Below are 26,321 nucleotides of genomic sequence, written 5' to 3' on the forward strand. Positions count from 1 at the left end.
CACTAAATGCCACCGGTATCAGAGCAACCTAATTTTTTCTCAATTCACATTTGCAATCTATAATTAGGTGTACTATAGAAGGAAGAAGAGAAATGGAAAAGAAAGAAGAAGAGAAAGGGGGATGATGACAACGAATAATGGATGGAGGTACTAGTTAAAGAGAAATTGAGGGAGGGTGGGACGAGAAAGGTGAGTGGAGAGTAGCAAATAAAAGAAAAAATTATTGAATGGGAAGAGAAAGGGAAAAAGACAGGGGGGAAGGGGAGGGAAAGTAGGATAGAAAATGAAAAAAATTTACGGGAAAGGGGTGGGAGTTCGCTTGGGAAGATGAGAGAGGTGGGAGGGGAGGGAAAAAGAGAAAGGTCTTTTTTCTTTTTCTTTCTCATTTATATTTTATTCTATTTCTAATATTTTTTTAATAAAAATAAAACTATCCACGCGCCTTGGTAGCGTGATTTGCGCACAATTTAACCATGTCAGTTATGCCACTTCCACATAGGCTTGGTCAATGGTCATATGTATTTATTATACCGTTATTATATCACCAATATAAAAATATATGTCATAAATAATTACTTAAAATAAATTAGATGCACTAAATTCTGATTTTGTATGTCAATAAAAGTAGAGTTGGAACGGTAAGATACAATAATTTAATTAGGACTAACAATGATGTGATAAGTCACCTTGTGGCTCACTCTCTACTTGATATTTCTTATCGGCGAATACTGATTTTTGCCTTTTAAATTTCGGATTTCAGTTGGATTACTAGCAACTACGGGTAAATCTAGAAATATTTTCACCTTCATATGGCATTTGCACCAGATTAATACTATAGTTTAATTCTTAGTGTAAACTTGGAAAGAGCTTGGAAAAATTGCAGTTGCCGTAACAACAACAAACCCAGTATATTCTAACAAGTGGAGCTTCTGAGGAGGATAGTGTGTACACAGACTTTAAAGGGAAAGATTGTTTCCGGTAGACCCTCGGCTCAGGAAAGATAAAGGGAAGGGGCAATGACAATGACAAGCAAACCAATCAAAAGACCAAGCGAAAACACAAAACTAACACTAGGTAGTGCAATTAAAAAATCGAACGAAGGCAATAACAAGTGATAATAGAAGTCTAAAAATACAAAAATAAACGAAAGACACTAAGTGATGTACTAAAACTACTGTAACAAATAATGACAAAGCTCGACTACTTAACTCTCTATCTTAATTCTCAACATCCACCCCATTCATATCTATGATCATGTCCTTTGCGAGCTGGAGCAATGTCATATCATGCCTAATCACCTCTTCTCAATACTTCTTCGGCCTGCCTCTACCTCTCCGTTGCCGTCCAAGGAAAACCTCTCACACCTCCTCACCGGTACATCTGTGCCTCTCTTCTTCACATGCCTGAACCATCTTAGTCTCGCCCCGCATCTTGTCCTCCATATATAACTTAATGTTTTCATTCTCAAAAGCTATTGTTATTTATAAATGTCCATTTCTATAATACAACTTAGAGAGGCAGATAGTAGTGGAAGATAATTGAACTAATTATAACACTATCTCTAATATGGTATAATATGAAAAATCAATAAAAAATTACAGAGGAAATTAGTTACACTTGATTATTAGAAAAATATCTTATATTCATCCTTTCCAACTCATTTGTTACATCATGTCGACAATTACATAACCCTACTCTCTAGTTTAAAAGGAAAAAGAAGTGAATTCTTAAAAGAATCTTTAAAGATGCTACAATTTAGTTAACTAATAATGACCGAAGAGCTAAGAATATATTTTTTTGGCAAGAATGTAATAAATCATTATGCAAGAAAAATAAATTTGAGCAAAATTTAAACTTGTACATTGACTAATTTTTCTATAACAAGAAAAGTTTAAATTTAATAATTGGTCCCTGGCGTAGCATGGGCCAAACGTAACTAGTAGGGATAGAAATGTAAATATAATAATTTTTAATGGGTTAACGGTTCACCCCATAAGAAAATTGATTAATCCGCCCCACACCATTAAATTTATAACTATAAAATTTCAATCATTCACTAACCGTTAATCCCATAACCTGATAACAGTAAATCGATAAGCCAATTTTGCATTTGGGTTATCGGTTACTGTTCGATTTTAAACAGCCCTACCTGGGAGGACATAAGATACACTTTGCTCTTGAAATTAGCGGCTCAATCGGGTCAGGTCAGGTCAGAAGAGATGGGTCGAAGATAAAAATGTCAATAAACCTTGGTGATATAAATTAAGAAGTCAACGATTGAAAATGAGTGGTAAAAAAATGGAGAATGAGATTTTTTTTATTGGACCAATAAAAAAATTATTTTTGTGTGACCTATAGGTTACGAGTTCGAGCCGTACAAGTAGTCATTGATACTTGTACTATGGTAGGTTGTCTCCATCATAAGAAAAGTAGATTATCTTCTTCGGACCCTGCATGAACGCGGGATAACTTATGCATCGGATTACCCGTTTTTTATTTTTCACATATGCGAAAATTAGCATATATAAAATTCCAAGGACATCACCAAGGGCATATTTTGCATTTAAGGCCCATAAAACACGAATTCAGGACGATTCACAAATTTTAGTGTGCTCCATGCCATCTGCATGAAATCGGGTGATCGATCCGGAATCTCCAAAAATTTTGCGGACCTATAAAAATGACCTAACGAATAATAATCATCGCTTCTCCATGATTGTTCCTCGTTTTTTGGCGTTTTAGGACCATAAATAGAAAATCAAACGATTCCCAGATTTTCATGTGCTAAGTCCACGCCATCTGCATGAATTCGCGCGACCGACCCCCAATCTCCTAAAATTTTACAGGCCCATAAAAAATTACCTAATGAACAAGTCATTGCTCGCAATGACCTTTCCTAACTTTTTGATGTTTTAGGCCATAAAACAGAAATTGAAGACGATCATCATATTTTGGTGTGCTATAATCCACGCCATATACATGAATTCGGACGACCGTCCCTCAATCTCCTAATATTTCACAGGCCATGAAAATGATCTAAATGAATAATAGTCACTGCTTCGCCATAATTGTTCCCATTTTTTGATATTTTATGATCATAAAACTGAAATTGAGGACAATTTACAATTTTTCGTGTGCTATAGTCCACGCCATCTCATGAATTCGGATGGCCGACCCCCCAATCTTCTAATATTTTACGGGACCATAAAAACGATCTAATGAACAATAGTCATCGCTTCATCATGGTCGTTCCTCGTTTATTAGCATATCAGGGCCATAAACATGAATTCAGGATGATTCCTTTATTTTCATGTGCTATAGTCCACGCCATCAATATGAATTCGAGCGACTGGCCCCAAATATCCTATAATTTTGTCAGTCCATCAAAAATGACCTAATAAACAATAATCATTACGCCTTGATCGTTTCTCATTTTTTGGCGTTTTAGGGCGATAAAATAGGAATTCAGGACATTTTTCATATTTTAGTGTGTTATAGTCCACGCCATCTGCATGAATTTGGGTGATCGGCTCTAAAACTCCTAAAATTTTGTGGCCCATAAAAAATGAACTAATGAACAATATTCATAGCTTTGCCAAGGTCGTTCCTCGTTTTTTGGCATTTTAGGTCATAAATAGAAATTCAAGTCGATTTACAGATTTTTCGTGAGATATAATTCATTCCATCTCCAAGAATTCGGGGGAACGACTTTGAATCTCCTAAAATTTTGCGGCGCCATAAAAATGAACTAATAAACAATAGTCATCGATTATCCATGACCGTTTCTTATATTTTGGCGTTTTAGGGCCATAAATAGGTGCAGGATGATTCTTAGGTTTTTCATGTGATATGTCCATGTCATTTGCATGAATTCGGGCGACAGGCCCCAAATCTCCTAAATATTATGGGTCCTTCATAAATGTCCTAATGAACAATAATCATTGTTTCACCATGACCATTCCTTATTTTTTAGCATTTTAGTGCAATAAAACAGGACGTCATGACGATTCATAGATATTTGTGTGCTATAGACCACGCCATCTACATGAATTCGGGCGACTAGCCCCGTATCTCCTAACATTTTGCGGGATCATAAAAAATGGCCTAATAAAAAATAGTCATCGTTTTCCCATGACTATTCCTCGTTTTTGGCCTTTTTGGACCAAAACATAGGAATACATAATGATTCTTAGATTTTCGTGTGTTATAGTCTATGTCATCTGCATGAATTCGGGCAACCGGTCCTGAAACCTTAAATATTTTACGGGCCCAAAAAATAACCTAATGAACAACAGTCATTGCTTCTCCATGATTGTTTCTCGTTTTTGGGATTTTGGACCATAAATCATGAATTTAGGACAATTCCCAAATTTTTGTGTGCTATAGTCCATTTCATTTTCAAGAATTTGGGCGACAACTCTGAATCTCGTTAAATTTCGCTAGCCCGTAAAAATGAGCTAATGAACAATAGTCGTTGAGTCTCCACGACCATTCCTCGTTTTTTTTGCATCTTAGGCCCATAAAACAAGAAAGCTAAAGATTCTCAGGTTTTTGTGTACTATAGTCCACGTCATCTGTATGAATTCGAGCGATCGTCCCAAATCTTCTAAAGTTTTAGGGGCCGACAAAAAATGATGTAATGAACAACAACCATCGTTTTGCCATGACTGTTCCTCTTTTTTGGCATTTTAGGGACATAAAACAAGAATTCACGCTGATTCGCAGATTTTCTTATGCTATAGTGCACGTCATATTCATGAATTCGGGCGATCTTGCCCCGAATATCCTAAAATTTTGCGGGCCCATCAAATATTACCTAATGAATAATAGACATCGTTTTGCCATAACCGTTCCTTATTTTTTGGCATTTTAGATCTATAAACCATGAATTCAAGATGATTCCTAGATTTTCGTGTGTTATAATCTACGTCATTTGCAAGAATTCAGGCAACGAGCCCTTAATTTCTTAAAATTTTGCGGGCCCACAAAAACGACCTAATGAAGAATAGTCATCACGTGTTTCTCGTTATTTGGCATTTTAAGGTCATAAAATAGGAGTTCCAGATGATTCCCAGATTTTTGTTTGTTATAATCCACGTCATATGCATAAATTCAGTCGATCGGCCTCGAATCTCCTAATATTTTGCGGGGCCATAAAAAATGACCTAATAAAAAATAGTCATCGGTTATCCATAGCCATTCCTTCTTTTATGGAATTTTAATATCATAAAACAGGAATTCAGGGTGATTCACAGATTTTCGTGTGCTATAGTCCACGCCATCTGCATAAATTCGGACGACCTTCCCCGAATATTCTATAATTTTGTGGGCCATAAAAAATAACCTAATGAACGATAGTCATCGCTTCGCCATGATTGTTCCTCGTCTTTTGGTGTTTTAGGGCCATAATACAGAAATGTATGATGATTCCCAAATTTTTGTGTGCTACGGTCAATGTCATGTGCATACATATGGGAGACATGCCCTGAATCTCTTAAAATTTTGTGGGCCCATAAAAAACGATCTAATGAATAATAGTCCTAGTTACGCCATGATTGTTCCTTATTTTTTGGCGTTTTAGGGCCATAAAATAGGAATTCAAGACGGTTTTCAGATTTTCATGTGCTATACAGTTCACGCCATCTACAAGAATTCAGGCGACCGGTCCAGAATCTCCTAAAATTTAGCGGGCCAATAAAAAATGACCTAATGAAGAATAATCATCGCTTCGCCATGGCTGTGTCTCGTTTTTTGGAGCTTTTGGGCCATAAAACAGGAATTCAGGACGATTCTCAAGTTTTCGTGTGCTATAATCTACGCCATCTTCATGAATTCGGCGACCGGCCCCGAATCTCTAAAATTTGGATGACCCATAAAAATGATCTAATGAATAATTATCATCGCTTCGCTATGAATGTTCCTCATTTTTTAGCGTTTAGGGCCATAAAACAGGAATTCAGGACGATTCCCTGATTTTTGTGTGCTATAGTCCATACCATCTGCATAAATTCAGGCGACCGACGCAAATCTTCTAAAATTTTGTAGGCCCATTAAAAATGACCTAATGAACAATAGTCATCGTTTTACCATGACCATTCCTTTTTTGACATTTTAGGGCCATAAAACATAAATTCAGGATGATTCCTAGATTTTCATGTGCTATAGTCCACGCCATCTGCATGAGTTCGGGCGACCGACCTTGAATCTCCTAAAATTTTGTGTGCCCATAAAATGATCTAATGAACAATAGTCATCACTTCTCCATGATCGTTCCTCATTTTTTAGCCTTTTAGGCCATAAAATAGGAGTTGAGAACGTTTCCCAAATTTTCGTGTGTTATAGTCCACGTCATCTGCATGAATTCATGCGACGGGCTTCGAATCTCCTAACATTTTTCTATTACCATCAAAAACAATATACAGTATAATTACTACCTTAATACACAACCAAATAATTACAAAGCATAGTAATTATAATAACATGTTTTTTTTGTACACATGTGTTAAACATATAGATAAAGTCACTTCAAAAACAAATCAATTATGAGCTAAAACTTGATACTTATATAGGCGAAGAAGTAGAAAAAAAATATTTATACGCTAGTATTATCAAATAAATTCAAATAGATGAGAAAACAAAATCACATCTACTCACTTAGATGGAATCATTGTTTTACTCTTTCTATCCGCATGACTGTTTTCTAATATTGAGTAGTCTGCGTCACTCACATCTCATGTCTTATGAAGGAGCGATCACATATAATGATCATTATGAAAAATCCAAAATTTTTATAGATAGAATCAATCATAAATTCCCAAGTGCGGAGTCAATGGAATCCAATACGTAGATCAGCTAATAAAAGAGTAAAACAAAAAGTATGCCATAATATATTACATACGTAGTTTATTTTTATTTTGAAAATGTAATTGCTTTCTCTTAATTACACATAATTTCATGTTAATCACTTAATTATTTGGTCAAACAACAAACTATATCCCATTACGCCTAAATTCAATTACAAAGTGGCTTTACAAACATACCATAAAAGTTAAAAAGTTTATAACGAGTGAAGGTGTAGAAACATTGCTGTTTAATTGTAATATTTTAAATTTGATCATTATATTGTTATTCAAGCTGGTTTGCCCGAGTGGTTAAGGGGGAAGACTTAAGATCTTCTGCACACAAGTGCGCATGGGTTCGAACCCCATAGCCAGCAATTACTTAATTTTTTTGGAAGGCTTCTATTTCTCCTCTCTCGTGAGCTAAACATTTTTTTTGGTTAAACTAACTTGCCTGCTGATTTGACGATAGATTTTTCTTGTGCTCAATGTACCTTCTTTACCATGTGGAGCCACACTGTAATTTAAAAGGATTATAATTCCGAACCCATAAGGTTCAAATCCTAATTTCACCTTATTCTTTTTTGGTGAAAATGATATCAGGTAATCACTTTTAAGTATGTTGTTTAAAATATATCCACATTTTACAATGTATATAAAGACTAGCCAATTTCGCTCAAACTTCAGGACACGGCAAACCTCAAAGTTCAAACTTCAGGACATTGTGTCCTAAAATTCGAAAATTGTGTCCAAAAGTTCGAATCTCATGTCCTGAATTTTAAATTAGTAGTTCAGAAATTCATGACACTTAATCCTGAATTTCAAATTAGCAGCTCAAAAATTCAGGACATAAATTCAAGATACTTAATTTTTGATGTTTGGGTGAATTGGCTAATCTTTAAATACATTGTAAGTTGTGAATATATTTTAGATAGCGGGGTTAAAAGTGACTATTGTTGTACTTCACCCTTTTCTTTACCTTACACTGTTAGAAAATACAGTATCACTCTCACTATATTAACTACACCAATATGCAAATATGTTTCCAATCTAAAATGAAGACTGTCCCCGTGAATTTCAACCAGTCTGGTTTTGATCATGTTTACGTTTACTTTAAGTCCAATGTTTTTTTACTAGAGCCATCAAAATGTGCTTCGACCATGAGGCCAGCCCAACCAAGCCCGCTATTTGGGTAGGGCTAGGTGGGGATTGTTTTAGCCCATTTAAAACTGAGGCTTATAAGTCTGGCCCAAGTCAGCTCGCTGGCCCTTGAGGCTTGACAGAGGCTGGGTCTCGTGGACCAAAAATTAATTAAATTCATATTTAAATATTTAAAACAAGTAAAAACTAAAAAAATATTAACTATAATCCAGATTTTCCAAGAATTCTCATTTATCCTTTCATATCAGCTAGAATTTATATTTTTGATATGCATATAGTATGACAAGATTAGTTTTTCTTTTGTTTAATTAACAACGTACTAGGAAAGTTTTAAGTGGTCAATAATAATTTTTTTCAAAAGAAAATATTACTTTAAGTGGGCAATGATCAATTTGGTTACTTTAATATATTATTAATTATTAAATTGCTCTTCAGTATAGAAAAAGGTCAAGTTTTAATACCCAAAGAATCTTGAAAAACACTAACAAATTTCACGAATTTTTAAAAATTCATGGACTATAATGATGAAATCAACAAATAATGTTAAACCTAAATTAAAAAACCTTAACATATAAACTTATCGAAGCAATTCCTGAATCTAAGGAAAGTGAAAAAAAAGTACTAAATAAATATTCATGTAACGTTAAAAAAAGAAGAGCTCGAGATATAGAGAATTTGCATTTCAATTACGAGATTCCTTATCAACTATGAAGATTCTTGTACGCTCTAAATAAACAGAAGTCGTTCATATGATTAAGAGATTATGTCACGAAAAAATATCTAAAAATTTGAAGAAATATTTTTTCCTAAAAAAGTTGAAGGGTCAGCCCACCCTAGCCCGCAGCCCTCTTAGGGCTGGACTGGGCTAGCCATTTTAAGGCCCATATAGATGGAGGGCCAGTCGTCCTAGCCCATCAAATTTAATAGCCCACGAGGCTTGGGCTAAGCTAGCCCGTTTTGACAGCGCTAATTTTTACGAATCATCTTATAACTCATGCAAAAAGAAAATATAAAAACGTTCTAATTTTTTTTTCTCTCTTTATCTTACTTTATATAGTAATAAATTAAGATGGACTTAAATGGAACAACATTGAAAAGTGATATTTCGTAGCTGACCTCAACTTATTTGAGATCAAGGCGTAATTGTTGTAACTTCAACATCTAACCGAAGTAAGTTCATCGTTCCTCTAAAAAAAAATTGCAACTCTATCAACATAACTCTGCTAGCTGAACAAAATTCGATGTCCTACATTGATTTTAAAATGTTCACTTTTTACCGTCTAACACAAAAAAAAACATGAATATACAAGCAAAACAGAATCAATTGACAAGGTTGTTTTATAATCAGTCTTCCACCATTTCTGTTTCCTCAGCCATTATGATCTCCACATCCCGGATATCTCGCTTCAAAACATTGCCAAGCCTAGCAATAGCCTCAGTTTGCTGTTGCAAAACCTGCCAAATGAAAGATTTTCATTAGTCTACAGAACCACTGACAACCACCACTTGCAGTAGATGTAGGTGATCAGACATGAAGTAAAAATCAGAAGAAACAACAGTAGTGGAAGTCGGATGTGAGGTTGCGTCTGCTAAAACATTACAAATTTCAAGGATGTTCAACTATGATATGTCTGAGCCTCACTAATTCGCTTCCCGACTAAATTCATCCAACTATATAAACAGGGCAAACTCGTGATAGTAATTAAACTCTTCATTTTTTTCTCGTCCTTTTCCCTCTTACCTAATTCGCTTTACATCTTGTTCACTGACAGTCCCCTTGCAAAGCAGATACAATATTGAGTTTAACAAGTACCGTGGCAGGAAGGTGATAGAGGCAAAGTGCACATATTGGGATATAAGCTTAGAGCAGACCTGACATTCTCAATATGGTTACAAAGTGCTATACACAACCACAACTTACAGATAGTCATGAGGAACATCATTTAGTTATTATAGATTTATAGCAGACAGAATGTTTTGTCCATAACTCCTGCATGTAGAGGCAAAGAGCACATATCACACCTTTTATTTTGGATAAATTAAAGCAGATCTTACACTTGACAATATGGTTACCAGGTGCGATTGGACAACCACAACTTACAGAAAGCCATAAGGAACATCATTTAACTTATGTTGTCAACAGAATGTATTGCTCATACCTCCTGCATGTCAGTAAGACTCTGTTCATGAATTTTAGTTGAACCAGGGAGATAAACAGAAGCACTTCCAAGGCCATTTTGAACACGGCATACAGTGAGCAGATTCTGAACCCTCCTAGAAAGCTCTGCTCCAGATCCTTTTAACTGTAAGTAGTGTCTGTTTCTCAGAAGTCTTGACAGCCAAAAAGCGCTCAACAAGATTAAAAGACTAGGCTACTAACCTGTCTAGTGATGGCAGTCAACTTCTCTGCCAATTCAGCTTCTCCTTTCATCAAAGGCAATCGACAACCTTTACCTTCCAGTGCCTCTAGTATTCTCATTACCTGTAGTACAGACGAGCCAGAACAACAGTATAATAAGCATAACTGCATAACCTAATAGTGCAAACAGGAGTCTTACGTAATTATTTTAATGGAAGCGAAAATCAGGATGGTGGTGATCCTTGACCACCATTAAAACGACACATTTCACAGATAGTATGCTTAGCTAATTTGGTTTAAGCAAATGACAAGTTACTAATCACTGCTAAAGAGAAAAGTTTTTACTAATAGAAAATTAAGATTATAAGAAAGGCCAAATAAGAATCGCACCCTCAAAAGGCGTCTTTGAAGACCTTGCTCTTTCTGTCTCATTCTTTCGATCCAGGGAAGGGTATCAGCTTGGAAATGCCTTTGCAGCTGCATTAATTGAAAGTCAAGCCAGCAAGGGTAGCATAATGCACAGACAATAGAAGACACTTATGGGACACCATGTGCAGGCACACAATAAGAGAGGGGAAAGGAGACGAACCGTTTTCACATTGTTCTGTGTCATTCGCAGCCTCTCAGCATCCGAAACTATGACTTCATCTTGCAGCTACACGAATTCAATTGAGAAACATCAATTACCAGGAACCACAACCCATCCCCACCCTAGAACCCAAAATTTAGACGAAAAATCAAAACAAATGGAAGGCCACCATTAAAATGAGAAAGTATGACGCAAGGCCATCTCAAATGATTGAAACGCCTCTCATATAGGGGCTGTCATGAAAAGATGAGAACAAGAAAATCCTAATATTAACCTCGCCGGCAAAAAAGTAATTTAACTAATTAATTATAATTTAACTATATCTATAGAACAGCTATAAGACCGGCAATGTTATATGGTAGTGAGTATTAGGCTGCTAAAGTCCAACATATACACAAGATGAGTGTTCAGTCGTACAAGATTAAATAATTTTACCAATGACCACATTCGCCAGAAAGTATAAGTAGTACGCATTAAGGATAAATGAGAGAAGGTCGCTTGAGATGGTTTGGCCATGTCTTGAGTTGACCTACAAACACACTAGTGAATTAAGGTGTTAAAAAGGGACAGGGTAGACTTAAAATCACATGGAAGGAAGGTGTTTCAAAAGACCTACAAATCCTTGGAATCAATGCAGACTTAACTAAAGATAGGGCACAATGGAAGAAAAATACCCACATAGGTGATACCTACTAGTTAGGAATATGTTTTAGAGTTGTTACAGAATTTTTAATATTATTATTATCATTACTATTATTATTTATAAATACAAATATTTAATTTACTTTTCTCTTTTACCTTATTTTGGTACGGTGATGATATGAGTCGAGTATAAAGAAAGAAGTGAAGAATTATACCGTTGAACGCAATTTCTTTAGGATTGAGGCGTAGTAGTTGGTGATGTTGTAATCAAGAGCTATGATAAACACATGCATCAAGCCGGGATGGTTTTTCTACAGGCTTCTACAAGCATTGTTGGCCGACAATCAAAGATGATCTAATGTGCGCTATTAACCATTGCACATAGTCTGGAGCATTTTGGGAGAAGCTTAAATTCCTCGTATATTGCCATTTGGAATGACGTATCGAAAAGTATCTAATAGGAAATGGCAACACCTTTCTTTAGGTGGTAGAGTTATTTTGATAAACAGCGTTCTTGAGCGCTTCCCACTTTTACAGTCTTTGTTTCTTGACCCTGCTTCAGATTTGAAACGTATGTACTTATGTATAAATTGAGAAGGGAGTGGCAAGGCACAAGCACTCCAAGGCGTTTTGCCTTGCAAAGTGGAATAATGATACGAGAGACAAGAAAAGTGGAGGAATTGGCATTAAAGACTTAAGGATCACAATGTTAGTCTCTTGATGAAATGGCATTGGAGGTTTAACAAAGAGGACAATGCATCTTGGAAGAGGATCTTAGCTGATAAAATACACTCTGATGGACTCCCTGGCGCATTAAAGCTTCAACTGCTCCTCATTTCAGAGTCTAGAGGCTTATACAAGCACCGATATAGCTCTGAATCAAATGTGAGCCTCCTGGTGGGTTGTGGTAGAGATATTAGATTCTGGGAAGATGCTTGGTTGGGACATACTCATCTTAAGGATCTTTTTCAACTTAAATGGAGAAATAAAGATTCATGTAACCAACCCCAACTTGTTTGGGACTGACGTGCAATTGTTGTTGTTTCATAACATCTCCTCTATGCACAATGTTGTAGTTGCTGATACCAATCAAAAAAGATGTTGTAGTTGCTGAACTCTTTCAGATATAGAATAGGAACCTTTTTCTAAGGAGAAACCTATGTGACTGGGAAAATGAAAGAACATGCTCCCTTTTAAGTTCACTTAGCACTACTATTTCAAATCAGCATAAGGGGGACTCTTTCAAATGGAAGGGCCACTCATGACTCAACTGGCAATTTTTTCTGCTAGGTCTTGTTACTATCACTGGAAATAAAAATCTCTGGCCTTGAAGGAAGATATGATATAAGAAGACTCCTTTGAAGGTCTCATGTCTTGCATGGCTCGTGGCCAAGGAAGCGTGTCGCACTCGGTCAAATCTCCAGAAAAGAGTAATGCAATTCTGTAGCAGATGTTCCCTTTGCTAGAGAACCCTGGAGGGTTCTGTCACCTTTTATTGCACCGTAAGATCTCTTGCTATATATGGAGCATGTCTTCGCAATTTTTGGCATGACCTGAACAATGCTCCACTCTATTTTGGACTATTCGGATAGCTGGAGCAAAGTGGTAATAAAGAAGAAGGCATGGAAACTTTGGAACACTATAGCCTTGGTCATTTGGTGGAAAATCTGGACAGAGAGAAACAATAGAATTTTAAAGGAAACGGAGAAATATACACAGCCTTAAGCACAGATGTATTTTTTGCTAGCTTTTTTGTGCAACGTGGTCATTGTAAATGATGTAGATTCCATAATAGCAATGATCGTGGATTTGCACAATCCGTAAGTTTTGATGCACTATCTTAGTATTGTTCATATTCTTATACAAAATAAAATATTCCTATTCGGTAAGGTATAAAAGTATGTGGCATATGGTAATTGCACAAGGTGTAGGATGGGTACCGATATTTTTTGCAGACATTCTTGTGTATTAAGGTTGATAATTGAAAAAAGCGATATCAAATAAGAGTTGGGTATTTATAAAAGAAAATGACTTTTGCGGTGGAAGAAGTCATTTTCCCATTTTAGTTGAAATAATTTTTCTTGAAGAAAACATTTTCCAGATTTCAAGGAAATGAACACCAGAAATAATCTCCCTAAGGAAGATATTTTGGAAATCAGTTTCTGTCATACCAAACACACTCCTAAGTGATTAACTTGAAAGTACCTTGAGCCGATCGGAGAGATCCTTGAAGCCATGAACAAGCTGAGGCCACAGGCGCTCACGATCAGTACTCTCCATGCCTTCAAGTTTTCCCATTGCCTCTGCCCACATAATCTACCAATCCAAACTAATTCATCGTACTTACCAAATATTCCCAGCAAGAAACAAGGAAAGAAACAAGGATACCCATACTGAAATGAAAATTTGAACCATATTGAACTCACATCAGATACACCAGCAGGTTTCGACCTATATTGAGGTTCCGTCACACTGAACAAAAGATGCTGCAAAACCACCATAAATACACATAAATGACGAATAAGTATAACCATCTGTAGACTATACACACCAAAAGATGGAAGCCTTCCAATCATGATTTAATAAAGACTGTAACTTTTCTTTTTTCTTTTATCAGGTACAAAAGACTGTATATTTTAACAACTGACATATCAAAATAGCCAATTCTAAGTTCATATATATCTTCACAACGCTAGCGAACAGCTCCAATATGATAGGTAAATGATTCAGTGAGTACTTCACAAGTGACAATGTACTATTGTGTGATCTAACAATTTCATTTAATTCTGTTACCTCTCCAAGATAAGCTAGCCTAGTAGGAAAAGAGAAAATCAAACCTTGAAAGCATACTTAGTGTTCCCGGCCTCCTCCTTGTATGCATCAACAATTGCCTGATACAAATATAACAAACAAACTGAGTTTAAGTTGCAGTAGTAACTCCGAGAATAAGCATTGAATAAAATGGAAAGCAACCTGCTACGAAAAGGAAAAACATGCTATGAGAGATGAGCATTGGTTCTACAAAGAAATCGACCCTTGGGGAGACAGCCACACTTAAGGACAGCTCCTTGGCGGTGACTCCCCTATCCTTTCAATTTATTGTTTCCCGTGTCTTCTTTATTGAATAAAAGGTCCAAAGTTGCCTATTTTGTATGTCCAAATCAGGACCTTCCGATAATATTTTTTTCCTGTCCCTGGTAGTAGTTTCCGCGAACATTAATGGTTTTAATCATGACATGCTCTTTAGCATCAACCACTTAATGTTTGAAGCCATATAAGGCTTTCTTAAACTACTAAAAGCTTTTTACACAAATCAGCAATTATGTCAAGCGGATTCAAATAAACCTCAGTCATTGGATATTTTGCACTATTTTATATAATAAAAAAAAAAGGACAAGCCGGTGCACAAGGCATCCTGCGTTCATGCAGGGTTCGGAGAAGGGCCGCACCCCAAGGGCTGTGATATAGACAACATACCCTACTGCAAGCATTAGTGGCTGCACACGGCTCGAACCCGTGACCTTAGGTCACACTATTTTAGATAATAGGCAAATTAAAATTAAAGGACAGCTGTATGTTTCTTGTGTGACAGAATTAAGAAATGTATCCGCAAGAATGGGCATAAGGTTTGCATACTCGCCTATAATAGAAACTTCTAAAATAAATATGATTTGAGATTAAAAAAAAGAAAGAAAATTAGTACCTGTAAATCCCTATCAGCGAGAGAGAAAGGGAGAGGAGCAACAGGAGCCATCTGAGTAGTCAATTGAGCATTATTAGCGAAATTAGGTTGTTGACCAAATGAACCAACGGGTGGTGTGGAAAAGCTGAAAGGGGACGCCGAACTCTGAGGTGTTTGAAATAAGGAAGTTTGTTGTTGTTGTGGCTGTTGTGAGAATGGTGTTGAAAATAGTGAGGATCCAAAGCCAGTGCCGAAAGAGGAAGTTGACGGCGTGCCGAATGCTGGGGTTGAATTGGACGGAGTGCCAAATAATGCTGGGGAGGAAGAGGGAGTGCCGAAGACGGAGGAGGAAGTCTGACCTCCGAACATCGTTGTTGGAGTAGTCGACACCGTAACCCTAGTCCTTGCTTTAGCTTATGGAGTTGAGTGTAGTGCTACTGACTTTCCGCCATTTTCTTTTGGAATCCGCCTCTGTCCTTTACTCTCTTAAATTTCTTTTCAAATTCTTATCAAAGAAACAAAATTTTGGTTTCAACTATTTAGGACCGTTTGGCCATACATTTTGCCACAATAAACTTGGATTTTATTTGCCAAATACATATTTGGTCATAAATTTTGCCTATATTTTGGCAAAATCTCAAATCCCAAGACCAGCCAAAATCCTTACAAACACTAAGCTAGCGTTTGGTCATAGATTCTCAAATTTGTTTGAAAAATCTGATTTGGGTGAAGATTGGTTTGAAGATGAAAATGTGTTTGATCATGCGTTTTCAAAACATATTTCCCAACTTTATTTTGGAAAAATATGTATATAATTCCCAAGTTTTGAGATTTTGGCCCAAAATCAGCAATTGGGGTGATTTTGGGATTTGGGGTTCAAGATTTGGGATTTTGCCAAAATGTGGGCAAAATTTATGGCCAAACATGAGTTTGCCAAATAAATTCCAAATTTATTTTGGTAAAACTCATGGCCAAGCGGGTCCTAATAATTATATACATGTTTTTCCAAAATAAATTTGGGAAATATGTTTTGAAAATGTATGTCCAAACACATTTTCATCTTCAAACCGAACTTCACCCAAATCAGATTTTTCAAAACAAATTTGGAAATCTATAGCCAAACGCTAGCTTAGGAGTTTGGATTGGTTTTAAACCGGTCAAATCAGCTTTTAAGTTATTTTTAGCTTTTTCCAATATTTGGCAAAGTTAAAAGGTATTTAAATAAAAGTTGTTTAAAATAAATCAAAAGCAACGAATTAGGCAATCCCCTTATTATTTTTCAGCTTAAAAATTATTTCTGCTGAAAACTCATTTTTTTAAGCCAATCCAAATGGGCTCTAGATAAGCCCGAGTAAAATCTCTCTAATAAAGGTCACTCCACACTTAAACTCATCTGGAATTCACTTGTTAAGGGGAGTCAAAATATAAATAAGTAAGCAATAGCAATATTTTTTTGGTTTCTCTTTCGGTATTTAGAATTCGATTAAATCCAAATACGTGTCGGAAAATCCCATATCGGAGGTAAAGGACTTCCTAACACATACGACTTTATATTCAAAACTCAAATTCGAAACCTCTGGTTAATAATGAAAGAACTTATCACTCCATCATAATCCTTGTTGGTCCACATTGACAATAAAAGACACAATTACATGCTAAAATTATATTGGAAAAAGTTCAAGACAATTTTTTATGAAAAATGGAGTTACTTAAAATCAAATTACATGTAACGATTTACTAGTGTCTGAATCACTTAGAGAGAATTTAATACTTTAATTTAATGTTGATGGATGCCGAGAGTTATACTTTAGAGCTATAGGCTATAAAAATGGATATCACAACGGACTATTTCGGCCAACTCTGTATGTTGTTAAAGAAACTTATGGAATTCAATATTGTTTAAAGGGTAGTTGAAGGAAGGAGGAAATCCACTAATAGTGAGGGTGAAAGAAGTAGGTTTTTTTCTCAATGTCTGTTAGTTTTCTAACAGAAGTGGGTGTTTTCTGTTACTTAATGTGCTCATATTTTATAAACTTAAAGGACAAATGTTGCTCAGAGCTATTTAAACGACAGAGTTAAACTTACCCTCAAGATAATTTTGGCTAAAAACTCTAAAGAGCTCAACAAGAATAAGCTTGAATGCATTGAGAAAGAACTCAATAAGAATAATATCAGTATTGATGATAAGTAAAACAAGTAGGGAGCATCACAGTATGCAATCACTTGGAGAAAAAATTAAAAGCATCTAAAATCCAGTTTTGAATTGATATTAAACAAAGAAGTGAAGACGACCACCGACCTTGCAGCACCTATGATACAGTTGAACTTAGCATAGGTACCATATCAGTAAGTTCATAAGACTCACAGATTATATTAGTAGATATGTAAATTTATAGTAAATCCTTATATTGTGTAGACAACTACAACCAATGAAGTCTGTCAAATACCTAAAATATCAAAGGCAAAAAAAAAGGTCTAGTGTTCAAAGATAAAATGGACCTTGCAGCCACAATGCTAATAGTTCAGACCTAACAGAAACCAGTAACTGAGGCCTTTCCTAATTTGATTAAAGTAAATTTAAGTGCAAACATCAATGCCTCCCAGCCTCCCCTACAACCTTAAGCATGAAAAAGCACAAAAAGCTAAGAATAGATAAATGGACACCTTAAACTCTTCCATGTAAAATTTTTAAGGCCGAGACTAACTTATGTTGTACAACAGAAATGCTAAAAGAATCAGGGAAAAAGAATCCACGGAAACATAACAAAAACCATTGGTTATCTGTCGGATTACTTCCTCGATTTCTTCCTTGATTTGGATGAAGCCTTTGGTTGCTCAGTGCCTGCATTCTGAGAGGCTCCTTTTGGATTAGCTGGCTGGTTTGACTTCGTATCACTACTGCTCGCTGCCTCTTTAGCCACTGCACCCTGAGAACCTCTAACCTGAGCTGCTCTCTTGTCCTTTCTCTTTGGTCTGTAACTAGACCTCTCCCTCTTGGGAAGCCACCTTTCTGGATCAGGTGGAGGTCCTGGATTGGCCGGGTCAAAGCCCTTTGGATATTTTGGCTTTCTCTTCCTCTTTTTCTTCGCCTTATCCTTGTTCTTTGCTTCATATATTTCAGTGGCAGCAGCAGTTGGACCTTTCTCGGCATGCTTGGCACCAGAAGTTTTCTCCAAACTGTCCACATCTATCGCTTTCAAACCAGGTAGTGGTTTTAGCTTCTTTTCGTAAGCTTCTGCTTTCTCAATATCTCCATGGGCAGCAGTCTGGATCAATCCAACTAAAGCTTCAAGACTTCCATGGCTTTTTACTAGCTCCTCGTACAGCCGTGCTGCCTCCTCCTTCCTTCCATGCCTGAGCTTGAAAGCAGCAGCCTCCTGCATGATGATATTGAGCTTATTGTCTTCAGTCATGGCATTTGACCACCACCTGATTGCGGAATCAAACACAGCATCGGCACCATCGATATCTCCCGCTCGTTCCTTGAGAGAAACAAGGGTGGCAACAGTTGCAGGTTTGTGTTGAATGTCGGGTATTTTTGCCAAGGAATCGGCTGCAATCTGGGGGTGGCCAGCAGCTGCAGCTACCTGAGCCCTTGCAAGTAGGATAATATTGGACTTGTCAGGAAACCTATCTGCATACTGTCCAAGTATTTCTTCAGCTTTAGCAGCCTTGTTCTCTCTCACATGTACAGCAGCTTGAAGGAGTACAGGCATCAAGCTACCAGGGAATATCCCAGGTAGAGCACCAACGAGTTCTCTAGCCTGTAACGATCAAATGACAAAAATAAACATCTAAAAAAGAATGTGAGGATAAACAGTAGCAGCTGGGTGTCTACTCCTTGTTTATTAATGCATCAAATGATAAAAGGAGAACTATCATGAACAGATGCAACATCTCAGAATATACCTGATCCATCTTATTAGAATGAAGAAGAAGCAGCACCCTATTGGTGTATATTGCTTCCCTTTGCTTCTGCGAGAGCTTCAAGTCCAGTCCCCGAGCAAGCTGCAACTTCTCTGGTCCATCACTTTTCTCAATTAACTTATCAAGTTTCCTTAGGCCATCAGAGACGTCTTTAGGACCCTTTAAAGCAATGAGATTATTTACTGCCACCGCAAGTGAAGAATCGTCAGCCAAATTTCTTTTGACAAGATCAGTATAAGCTGCAACAGCCTCTTGGGTGTTCCCTAGAATCTGGAGGAGAAAAAAAGAAATTTGCATAATTGCAACTTATCGAAGGAAAAGAAGACTAGCCAAACTCATGTTAAATAATTTACCTGTTGTACATATGCAATTTGAACAGCTATAGGTGCCAATTCAATTTCAACATCATCATCAGCAAAATTCTCTTCCATTAGTGTTTCCTGACCAATTCTGTAATTTCAATGTCCAAAATAAGATATTCATCTTTAGTTATATTTTCATTTCATTCATGCAGAAATTAAGTTTCACAGAGACTGGCAAAGAAGTGCAATGTTTTTCGACATTTGATTTGAGACCTCTAAAAGTACATAACCAACAACTTCTTCCAAAAAATAGGTCCCAACAATTGAAGTAAACCTTAAATAGACGAAGGAAGACAAAATTTCATTCTACGACTATTCCAACTGAATAGAGCAGAATGCAGTTTGTCGGGCCCGGAACCAAAATATTGTAAATTTTGACTCAAGAGACAAAAATAGTTGGAAAAAAATGTTGAGGACCATATTATGTGTAACACATACCTTAACGGCCAGTTATCCCGTTAAGATATAGCGCATGTAATATATGCGCTATACTCGGTATTTGCAGCCATAATAATTGACTGCATAGAGCATCAATTATATGCGCTATGCATACTCCTCCCAATCATCTGGTATGTTCTTTATTACAAGAAAATCACATAAAACGTGGTCTATGAGTTATCTTTTCAGTATAATTAACAATTTAACTTGGAAATTAGCCCATGTAACTCTGTGAATTTTTGTATATTCATGTATTTGTGATATATTCATGTATTTGTGAATTATTTTGCTCTCTGGCAAAATCTGTATTAGGAATTAGTACAAATATTTAAGGGTAAATTGATTGAGATAGGTATGTAGTTTTCAATATCAGAGTCTACTTTATCTTCTAGGGAACATACTTGTCGATAGTATAAAAAGTTAGGCTAATACTTTACATTTTAGAAAGAATGTCATCATTTGTTCTTTGGGAAAGTCATCATTTCTAATTGCCCAATACAAAAAGGTTTTCAAGTCACTCAATTCGACTATTACTGCATTAGATATCAAACACAAAATGATAGTTCCAATGTTCAACCAAAAACAACCCTTAAGTTTAGCACCGATACAAGTATATCATGAAGAAGGGGGAGGGGTATACATAGCGCATATAATTGATGCGCTATGCAGTCAATTATTATGGCTGCAAATACCGAGTATAGCGCATCTAAAACATGTGCTATATCTTAACGGGGTAACTGGCCATTAAGGCATAGCACATGTTTTAGATGCGTCATACATAATATGGTCCTCAACACTTTTCCACCTATTTTTGTCTCTTGAGACAAAAATTACAATATTTTAGTTCTGGACTCCAATTTGTCCCTTGTCACATCTCACAAATATTCAAGTTGCCTGAGATCTCTGGCGACAAATAATAAACCACATTACAATTGTATACAAGATATAGATAGAAAATCATCCTACAAAACACAACTTACAATTTACAACCTGATATGGTAATTCCCCTATTTTATGCTACCTCATCCCCTAAAAAAAAGACATAACTTGAAAGAAAAGGCAAGTAAAAATTTGAACCAAAAGAAAAGGGAATTCGACACTAAAATATTGTAAATTTTGACTCAAGAGACAAAAATAGGTGGAAAAAAGTGTTGACCATATTATGTATAAAGCATCTAAAACAGACGTTGTACCTTAACGTACAGTTACCTCGTTAAGATATAGCGCATGTTCGATGCGCTATACTCGGTATTTGCAGACATAATAATTGACTGCATAGCGCATCAATTATATGAGTTATGTATATACAACCCCCCCCCCCTTCATGATATACTTGTATTGAGGCTAAACTTAAGAGTCGTTTTTGGTTGAACATTGGAACTATCATTTTGTGTTTGATCTCTAATGCAGTAATAGTCGAATTGAGTGACTTGGAAACTTTTTTGTATTGGGCAATTAAAAATGATGACTTTCCCAAAGAACAAATGATGACCTTCTTCCTAAAAAAACTTAGTATTACCCTAACTTTTTATACTATTGACAAGTATGTTCCCTAGAAGATAAAGTAGACTATGGCATTGAAAACTACGTACCTACCTCAATCAATTTACACTTAAATATTTATACTAATTCCTAATACAGATTCTGTCAAAGAGTAAAATAAGTCAAAAATTCACAAATACATGAATATATGACAAATACATGAACATACAAAAATTCACAGAGTTACAGGGGCTAATTTCCAAGTTAAATTGTTAATTATACTGAAAAAATAACTCATAAACCACATTTTATGTAATTTTCTTGAAATAAAGAACACACTAGAAGATTGGGAGGAGTGTGCATAGCAATCAATTATTATGGCTGCAAATACTGAGTATAGCGCATATATTACATGCGCTATATATTAACGGGGTAATTGGTCGTCAGTCAAAATTTACAATATTTTGGTTCCGAACAGAAGAAAAGGTTCCTGATATGAAAGCATCATTTGCATGATCCTGGAAATTGGAAGAGGTAGAGTACTTCTTTGATTACTAATAAAAAGTACAGTAGACAAAATAAGAAGATATAGAAGCTTTATAGACATTTTAACTCCCAAGGTACAAGCACTTTGACTGTAACGGCATGTGTATTCTATTATTGTCAGCATGTGTATTCTATTATACTAGTTCTGAATTGTGAGTCTATCATTTCTAAGAGGTTAACAAACCAACAAAAGTTTAACCCAAATAAGAAAATACAAAGATACTTGAGATTCTAGAGAAGTTCATAGCGACAAAAATATATCAATAGCTAAAGTACATCTTGCTACCAACTAAAACCCTCCAAATACTTCCCAAGTGAGGAAGTTTCTGGTGCTTTTTTACTAGTCATAGATTGTGCATCATCAAGTGTTAACAAGATGGATAAAAGTCTTGCAAATAAAGCATTTCAGGGCCTAACTGAATCTAATTCTTCCATGGTGCATTTATAAGCTATTAAAAGCTTAGTAGGGGCAAACTTACCTTCGTGCTGACAATAACAGTTGTTCTGCATCTTTGTACTTCTCCCTTTCAATTAAAGAGCAGGCAGCGTTGTAAGCCAATTCGAAACTGCTAGTTGCTTTAACTCTCAGTGAATCCAAGGTTCCCTGCACTTCGGAAGCCCTTCCAGCAGAAACTAGACCAGCAACAAGATTTATCTCCAAGGAGTCTATCTTGGACTTCTGGAGCTTTTGATAAATATCTACAGAGGCACCCATCTTTCCTAAACGATATAAAATCTGAGATTCCAACAGCATTGATTCATCACTTCCTTCATGCCCCTTCAAAGACTCTAAAGCCTCATCCAGTTTATTTTGTCGGTATAAGCAATATGCCTTACAAGGAAAATGGAAAATGTTAATAAGAGAAACAAAATCCAAAATTGAAGAGAAACGAACTTATTTTTCTTTTCATCAAGTAGAGGAGATATGCAGTAAAAATAAAGCATATATATGTAAAAGATTTTGCAACAAAACTTCAAAAGGGGATCTGGTATGATCCAAGCTAATTTGGCACTGAAAATAAGCTTATGAAATGGTTAATATCCTAGTAGAGAAGATCAGATCAGGACTGATGACTGCTCTCATATTTCCTATTACTAGAAGTCAATCAACTTCCTAAGAAAGTTGGATTGCCCTTGGGAGGAATCCATAAGGATGTTTCGGTTGTAATCGTATCATTCAGGCATTCGATACAAGACTATAGAAAGAGGGCAGCCTGGTGCACAAAACATTCCCGGTTCACATAGGGTCCAAGGAAGGGCCCACCCCAAGAAGGTACGATGTAGGCATAGCGTAACACAAGTGTCAATCAATGGCTGATTTCACGGCTCAAAGTCGTGATCACGTCATACGGAGATAGCTTTACCGTTGCTCTAAGGCTTCCCTTCAATACAAGACTACCAGAAGAAAAGATCATTGGCGCTAAAATGCTAGGAAATTGATTTATCATAAGAGTGTTCTAATTTGCCTAACAACATACTTTGTATCTTCCGCTCTTTCTCCTCTATTCTTTTCTTAAAGATTGATAATAATATTTGCAAATAGAATAGTGCTCATGATGAAATTTTTGGAGCGATCAAGATTTATAATTTTGTATAAATGGCTAGGGCAACTGGGCAAGTGGTATGGGAGTTAGAAATTGTTGTAAAGTAAAATGACTTCCGCCCATAAGAGAGAGGTCAGTTTTCCCCTTTAACATGAGAGTTTAAGTTCTATGCACTAGTAGTATCCAAAAATATTTGCACAATCAAGTCACTCATCAGGTAATTAAAAGTAAATCTCTTGATAAGTATTACTGAAATTCGTAATATGGTAAAAATGGCAACTAAACTCGCTATCAAAACATTAAAATTCAGTAACAGGGTAAAAAAAAAACTCTCTACATTTACAGTCTTCAGTAGAAAATTCCATCATACCAAGCACACCTAAGCTCCCATTTTCCAATTCCAAAATCAAAGCAAAACCTAAAGCTCCCTCCCCTTCCCCAAACCCCGCCCTCTCCCCCCACACACACGCACAAAATGCCCAAGTGCCAATTACCTTTAATTTATACATAAGGGCTATCAGTTCACAACATACATTACCTTAAAGAAGCTAAGATCAACAGAAGAAGCCTTTTTGCTAAACTCTTTAATAGCAACCAATGCTTCTTCTATACAATCTCCTTTCACTAACGCCACCACTTTACATCGTATCGCGTCCTCATCTCCAGGCGCAGCAGCAATAACTTCAAATAAAAATCATTAAAAAAACAATAAATTTCATTAAAAAATTCATTAAATGCAATTTTGGATGGAAATTCGAATTGAACTGACTTTGATCAGAAACTTTGACGGCTTGTTCATATTCGGATCGTTGGATGTGGCGATTGAGCGAAGTGAAGAGATCTTCAATGGATATAGCTGCGGTAGCAGCTGATGCCTTTGGTTTTTCTTTGGGCTTCGGAGCCATTTGTGAAGCGATTCGAGATCTTCTCCTTCTACGACTGTTTTGAGAATGAAGAAATGAAAAGTCAGAATTGAGGAGGGTTTGCTGACTTGATAATCTAATTTGGGCCTAGCTCGGGTAAATAGGTTTGGGCTTATCTTTGGGCCCAAACCCAAGTACTAGTGAGCTGTTGGGCTGCTCGCCTGCTTGTTGAATCCAATCCAAGTACCAGTGCGTAACTCTTTGCTTTAATAAATTAAGGAAGTCACACATTTGTCTGCTCGGCCAAAAATATTTGCAACACTAACCAAATATACAAAAAATATACATTGATTGCGTTAATATACAAAAAAATATATACATTATCGGCTATTACGCAGCATCTAGGTGGGGTTATCAGAAACAACGCAGGAGATAGGGTGACTGGTTTCTACGACTATACTTATGCAGCATCTCCTATCCTGGATCCGAGGTCGTTGCACGAACCCATATACATTAAATCTTGGATCCGCCTTTGTTCACTATCATCGTGAAGAAGGAGGGGATGAAGACATATAACTAATTAAATGGTAAGTATATTCCTTCATCATTAATCTCAGAGGTTTAGGATATGAGATCTGGGTATAGACTATAGAGTCGTCTTTATTAAAGTACTTTAAGTCTTAATGCGAGACTTTCCGACGCATGTTCAAATTTAATCGAATCTTAATACGGATACCGAACACTAACTAGGAAATACAAAAAAGTATAGAGAATATAAGTGGGGTCCCTTGTATCTAGAGTTGCATATGATATACATGTGATTTCATAACTTTCATACACAGTCACTGCCATGTCTGCCGACAAAAGGAATGAAGGAATATAATGACATGACAAACATTCCTTCCATTGCACGACAGTTTTTGTTCTCTTCCACAGTGACAATGATTCACATTTTCACAGGTAATGCTTTTTGCCTTTTTGATTGTCTGATCTATCAACCACATGTAGGTCACTTAGCTTTTTTTGAAGAGAAGAGAGGAGTTGAATGGAGATGGAAGATAATTCAAAAGAGGAAATCATGCTTCCAATTTTCGTTCGTTTAGTTAATTTTCTGGGGAAATAGCCGGAAAATAATCAAAAAAAATCAGTTTTTGACTACATTCCGACCATTATTTAGGAGTAGTCGGAAAAAACAACAATAACAACAACCAGTAATAGTCTCATTGATGGGTCTGGGGAGGGTAGAGTGTACGCAGACCTTACCCCTGCTCCGGAAGGTAGAGAGGCTGTTTCCAGGAGACCCTCGGCTCAAAGACACAAGATCGGTCGTAAAAACAGAAACCGGACAAATAATATCAGCACCATAAGCGACAATAAATAAGTGGAAGGACAATAATTATGGTAATAATAAAAATTAAAAATAAAAATAAAAATAAAACAAAAAAGTGTGATGGAACAAATACCATTATTAGTACTATACAAAACACTATCACAAAGTAGGTCAAAAATACTTACTGTTTACTGTGGTCGAAACTTTTCGACTCGCACAATTTTATTTGCCAAACGACCAGAAAACAGTCGGAAATCTTTTATTTCAATTTGTTTGTCTTTTAACGAATTTTATGTGTAAAAAAATAGAAAGTATATAGGGAACTAGCTAGGGGAAGTGACAAATCTATGAAATATAATCGAAATAAAGCAAATGATCGATGTAGAAAGTTGGATTATACCAAGCAATTTCACTATTAGAAATTCGCTATTTTTCGTCTATCAAAATAGTCGGAAAAGTACCTATTTCGATTACTTTCCGACTGATTTAGAATAATCGAAAAATGTATATTATTTAATTCTAAAATTTTCGATTGTTGTAGTCGGAAAATGTCAGGA

General features: G+C 36.2%; 2 protein-coding genes and 1 non-coding gene across 3 annotated transcripts; 1 reads left to right on the plus strand and 2 right to left on the minus strand.

Moving 5' to 3' along the window:
- Nucleotides 1–7,133: 7,133 nt before the first annotated feature.
- On the plus strand, nt 7,134–7,216 carry TRNAL-UAA (transfer RNA leucine (anticodon UAA)). Its single transcript has one exon. It is a non-coding gene; the product is annotated as a tRNA-Leu (tRNA).
- A 2,012-nt stretch (nt 7,217–9,228) lies between these two features.
- LOC107793920 (nuclear pore complex protein NUP54) lies at nt 9,229–15,785 on the minus strand. The gene is made up of 9 exons (XM_016616369.2): nt 15,294–15,785; nt 14,428–14,481; nt 14,017–14,076; nt 13,796–13,906; nt 10,949–11,014; nt 10,750–10,836; nt 10,381–10,482; nt 10,160–10,303; nt 9,229–9,455 (listed from the first exon to the last, which is right to left on the minus strand). Exons 1-9 carry the CDS (start codon nt 15,639–15,641, stop codon nt 9,345–9,347), a joined length of 1,083 nt encoding a protein of 360 aa, XP_016471855.1. The 5' UTR covers nt 15,642–15,785; the 3' UTR covers nt 9,229–9,344.
- Nucleotides 15,786–17,619: 1,834 nt separating this feature from the next.
- On the minus strand, nt 17,620–24,541 carry LOC107793921 (uncharacterized). Its single transcript, XM_016616370.2, has 6 exons — nt 24,341–24,541; nt 24,110–24,252; nt 22,507–22,859; nt 19,553–19,649; nt 19,182–19,469; nt 17,620–19,036 (listed from the first exon to the last, which is right to left on the minus strand). The coding sequence occupies exons 1-6, from the start codon at nt 24,474–24,476 to the stop codon at nt 18,062–18,064; spliced, it is 1,992 nt and encodes a 663-aa protein (XP_016471856.1). The 5' UTR covers nt 24,477–24,541; the 3' UTR covers nt 17,620–18,061.
- Between the last annotated feature and the right edge of the window lie 1,780 nt (nt 24,542–26,321).

This window comes from Nicotiana tabacum, chromosome 18 (assembly GCF_000715075.1).
Source record: "Nicotiana tabacum cultivar K326 chromosome 18, ASM71507v2, whole genome shotgun sequence".
Taxonomy (NCBI): Eukaryota; Viridiplantae; Streptophyta; class Magnoliopsida; order Solanales; family Solanaceae; genus Nicotiana; species Nicotiana tabacum.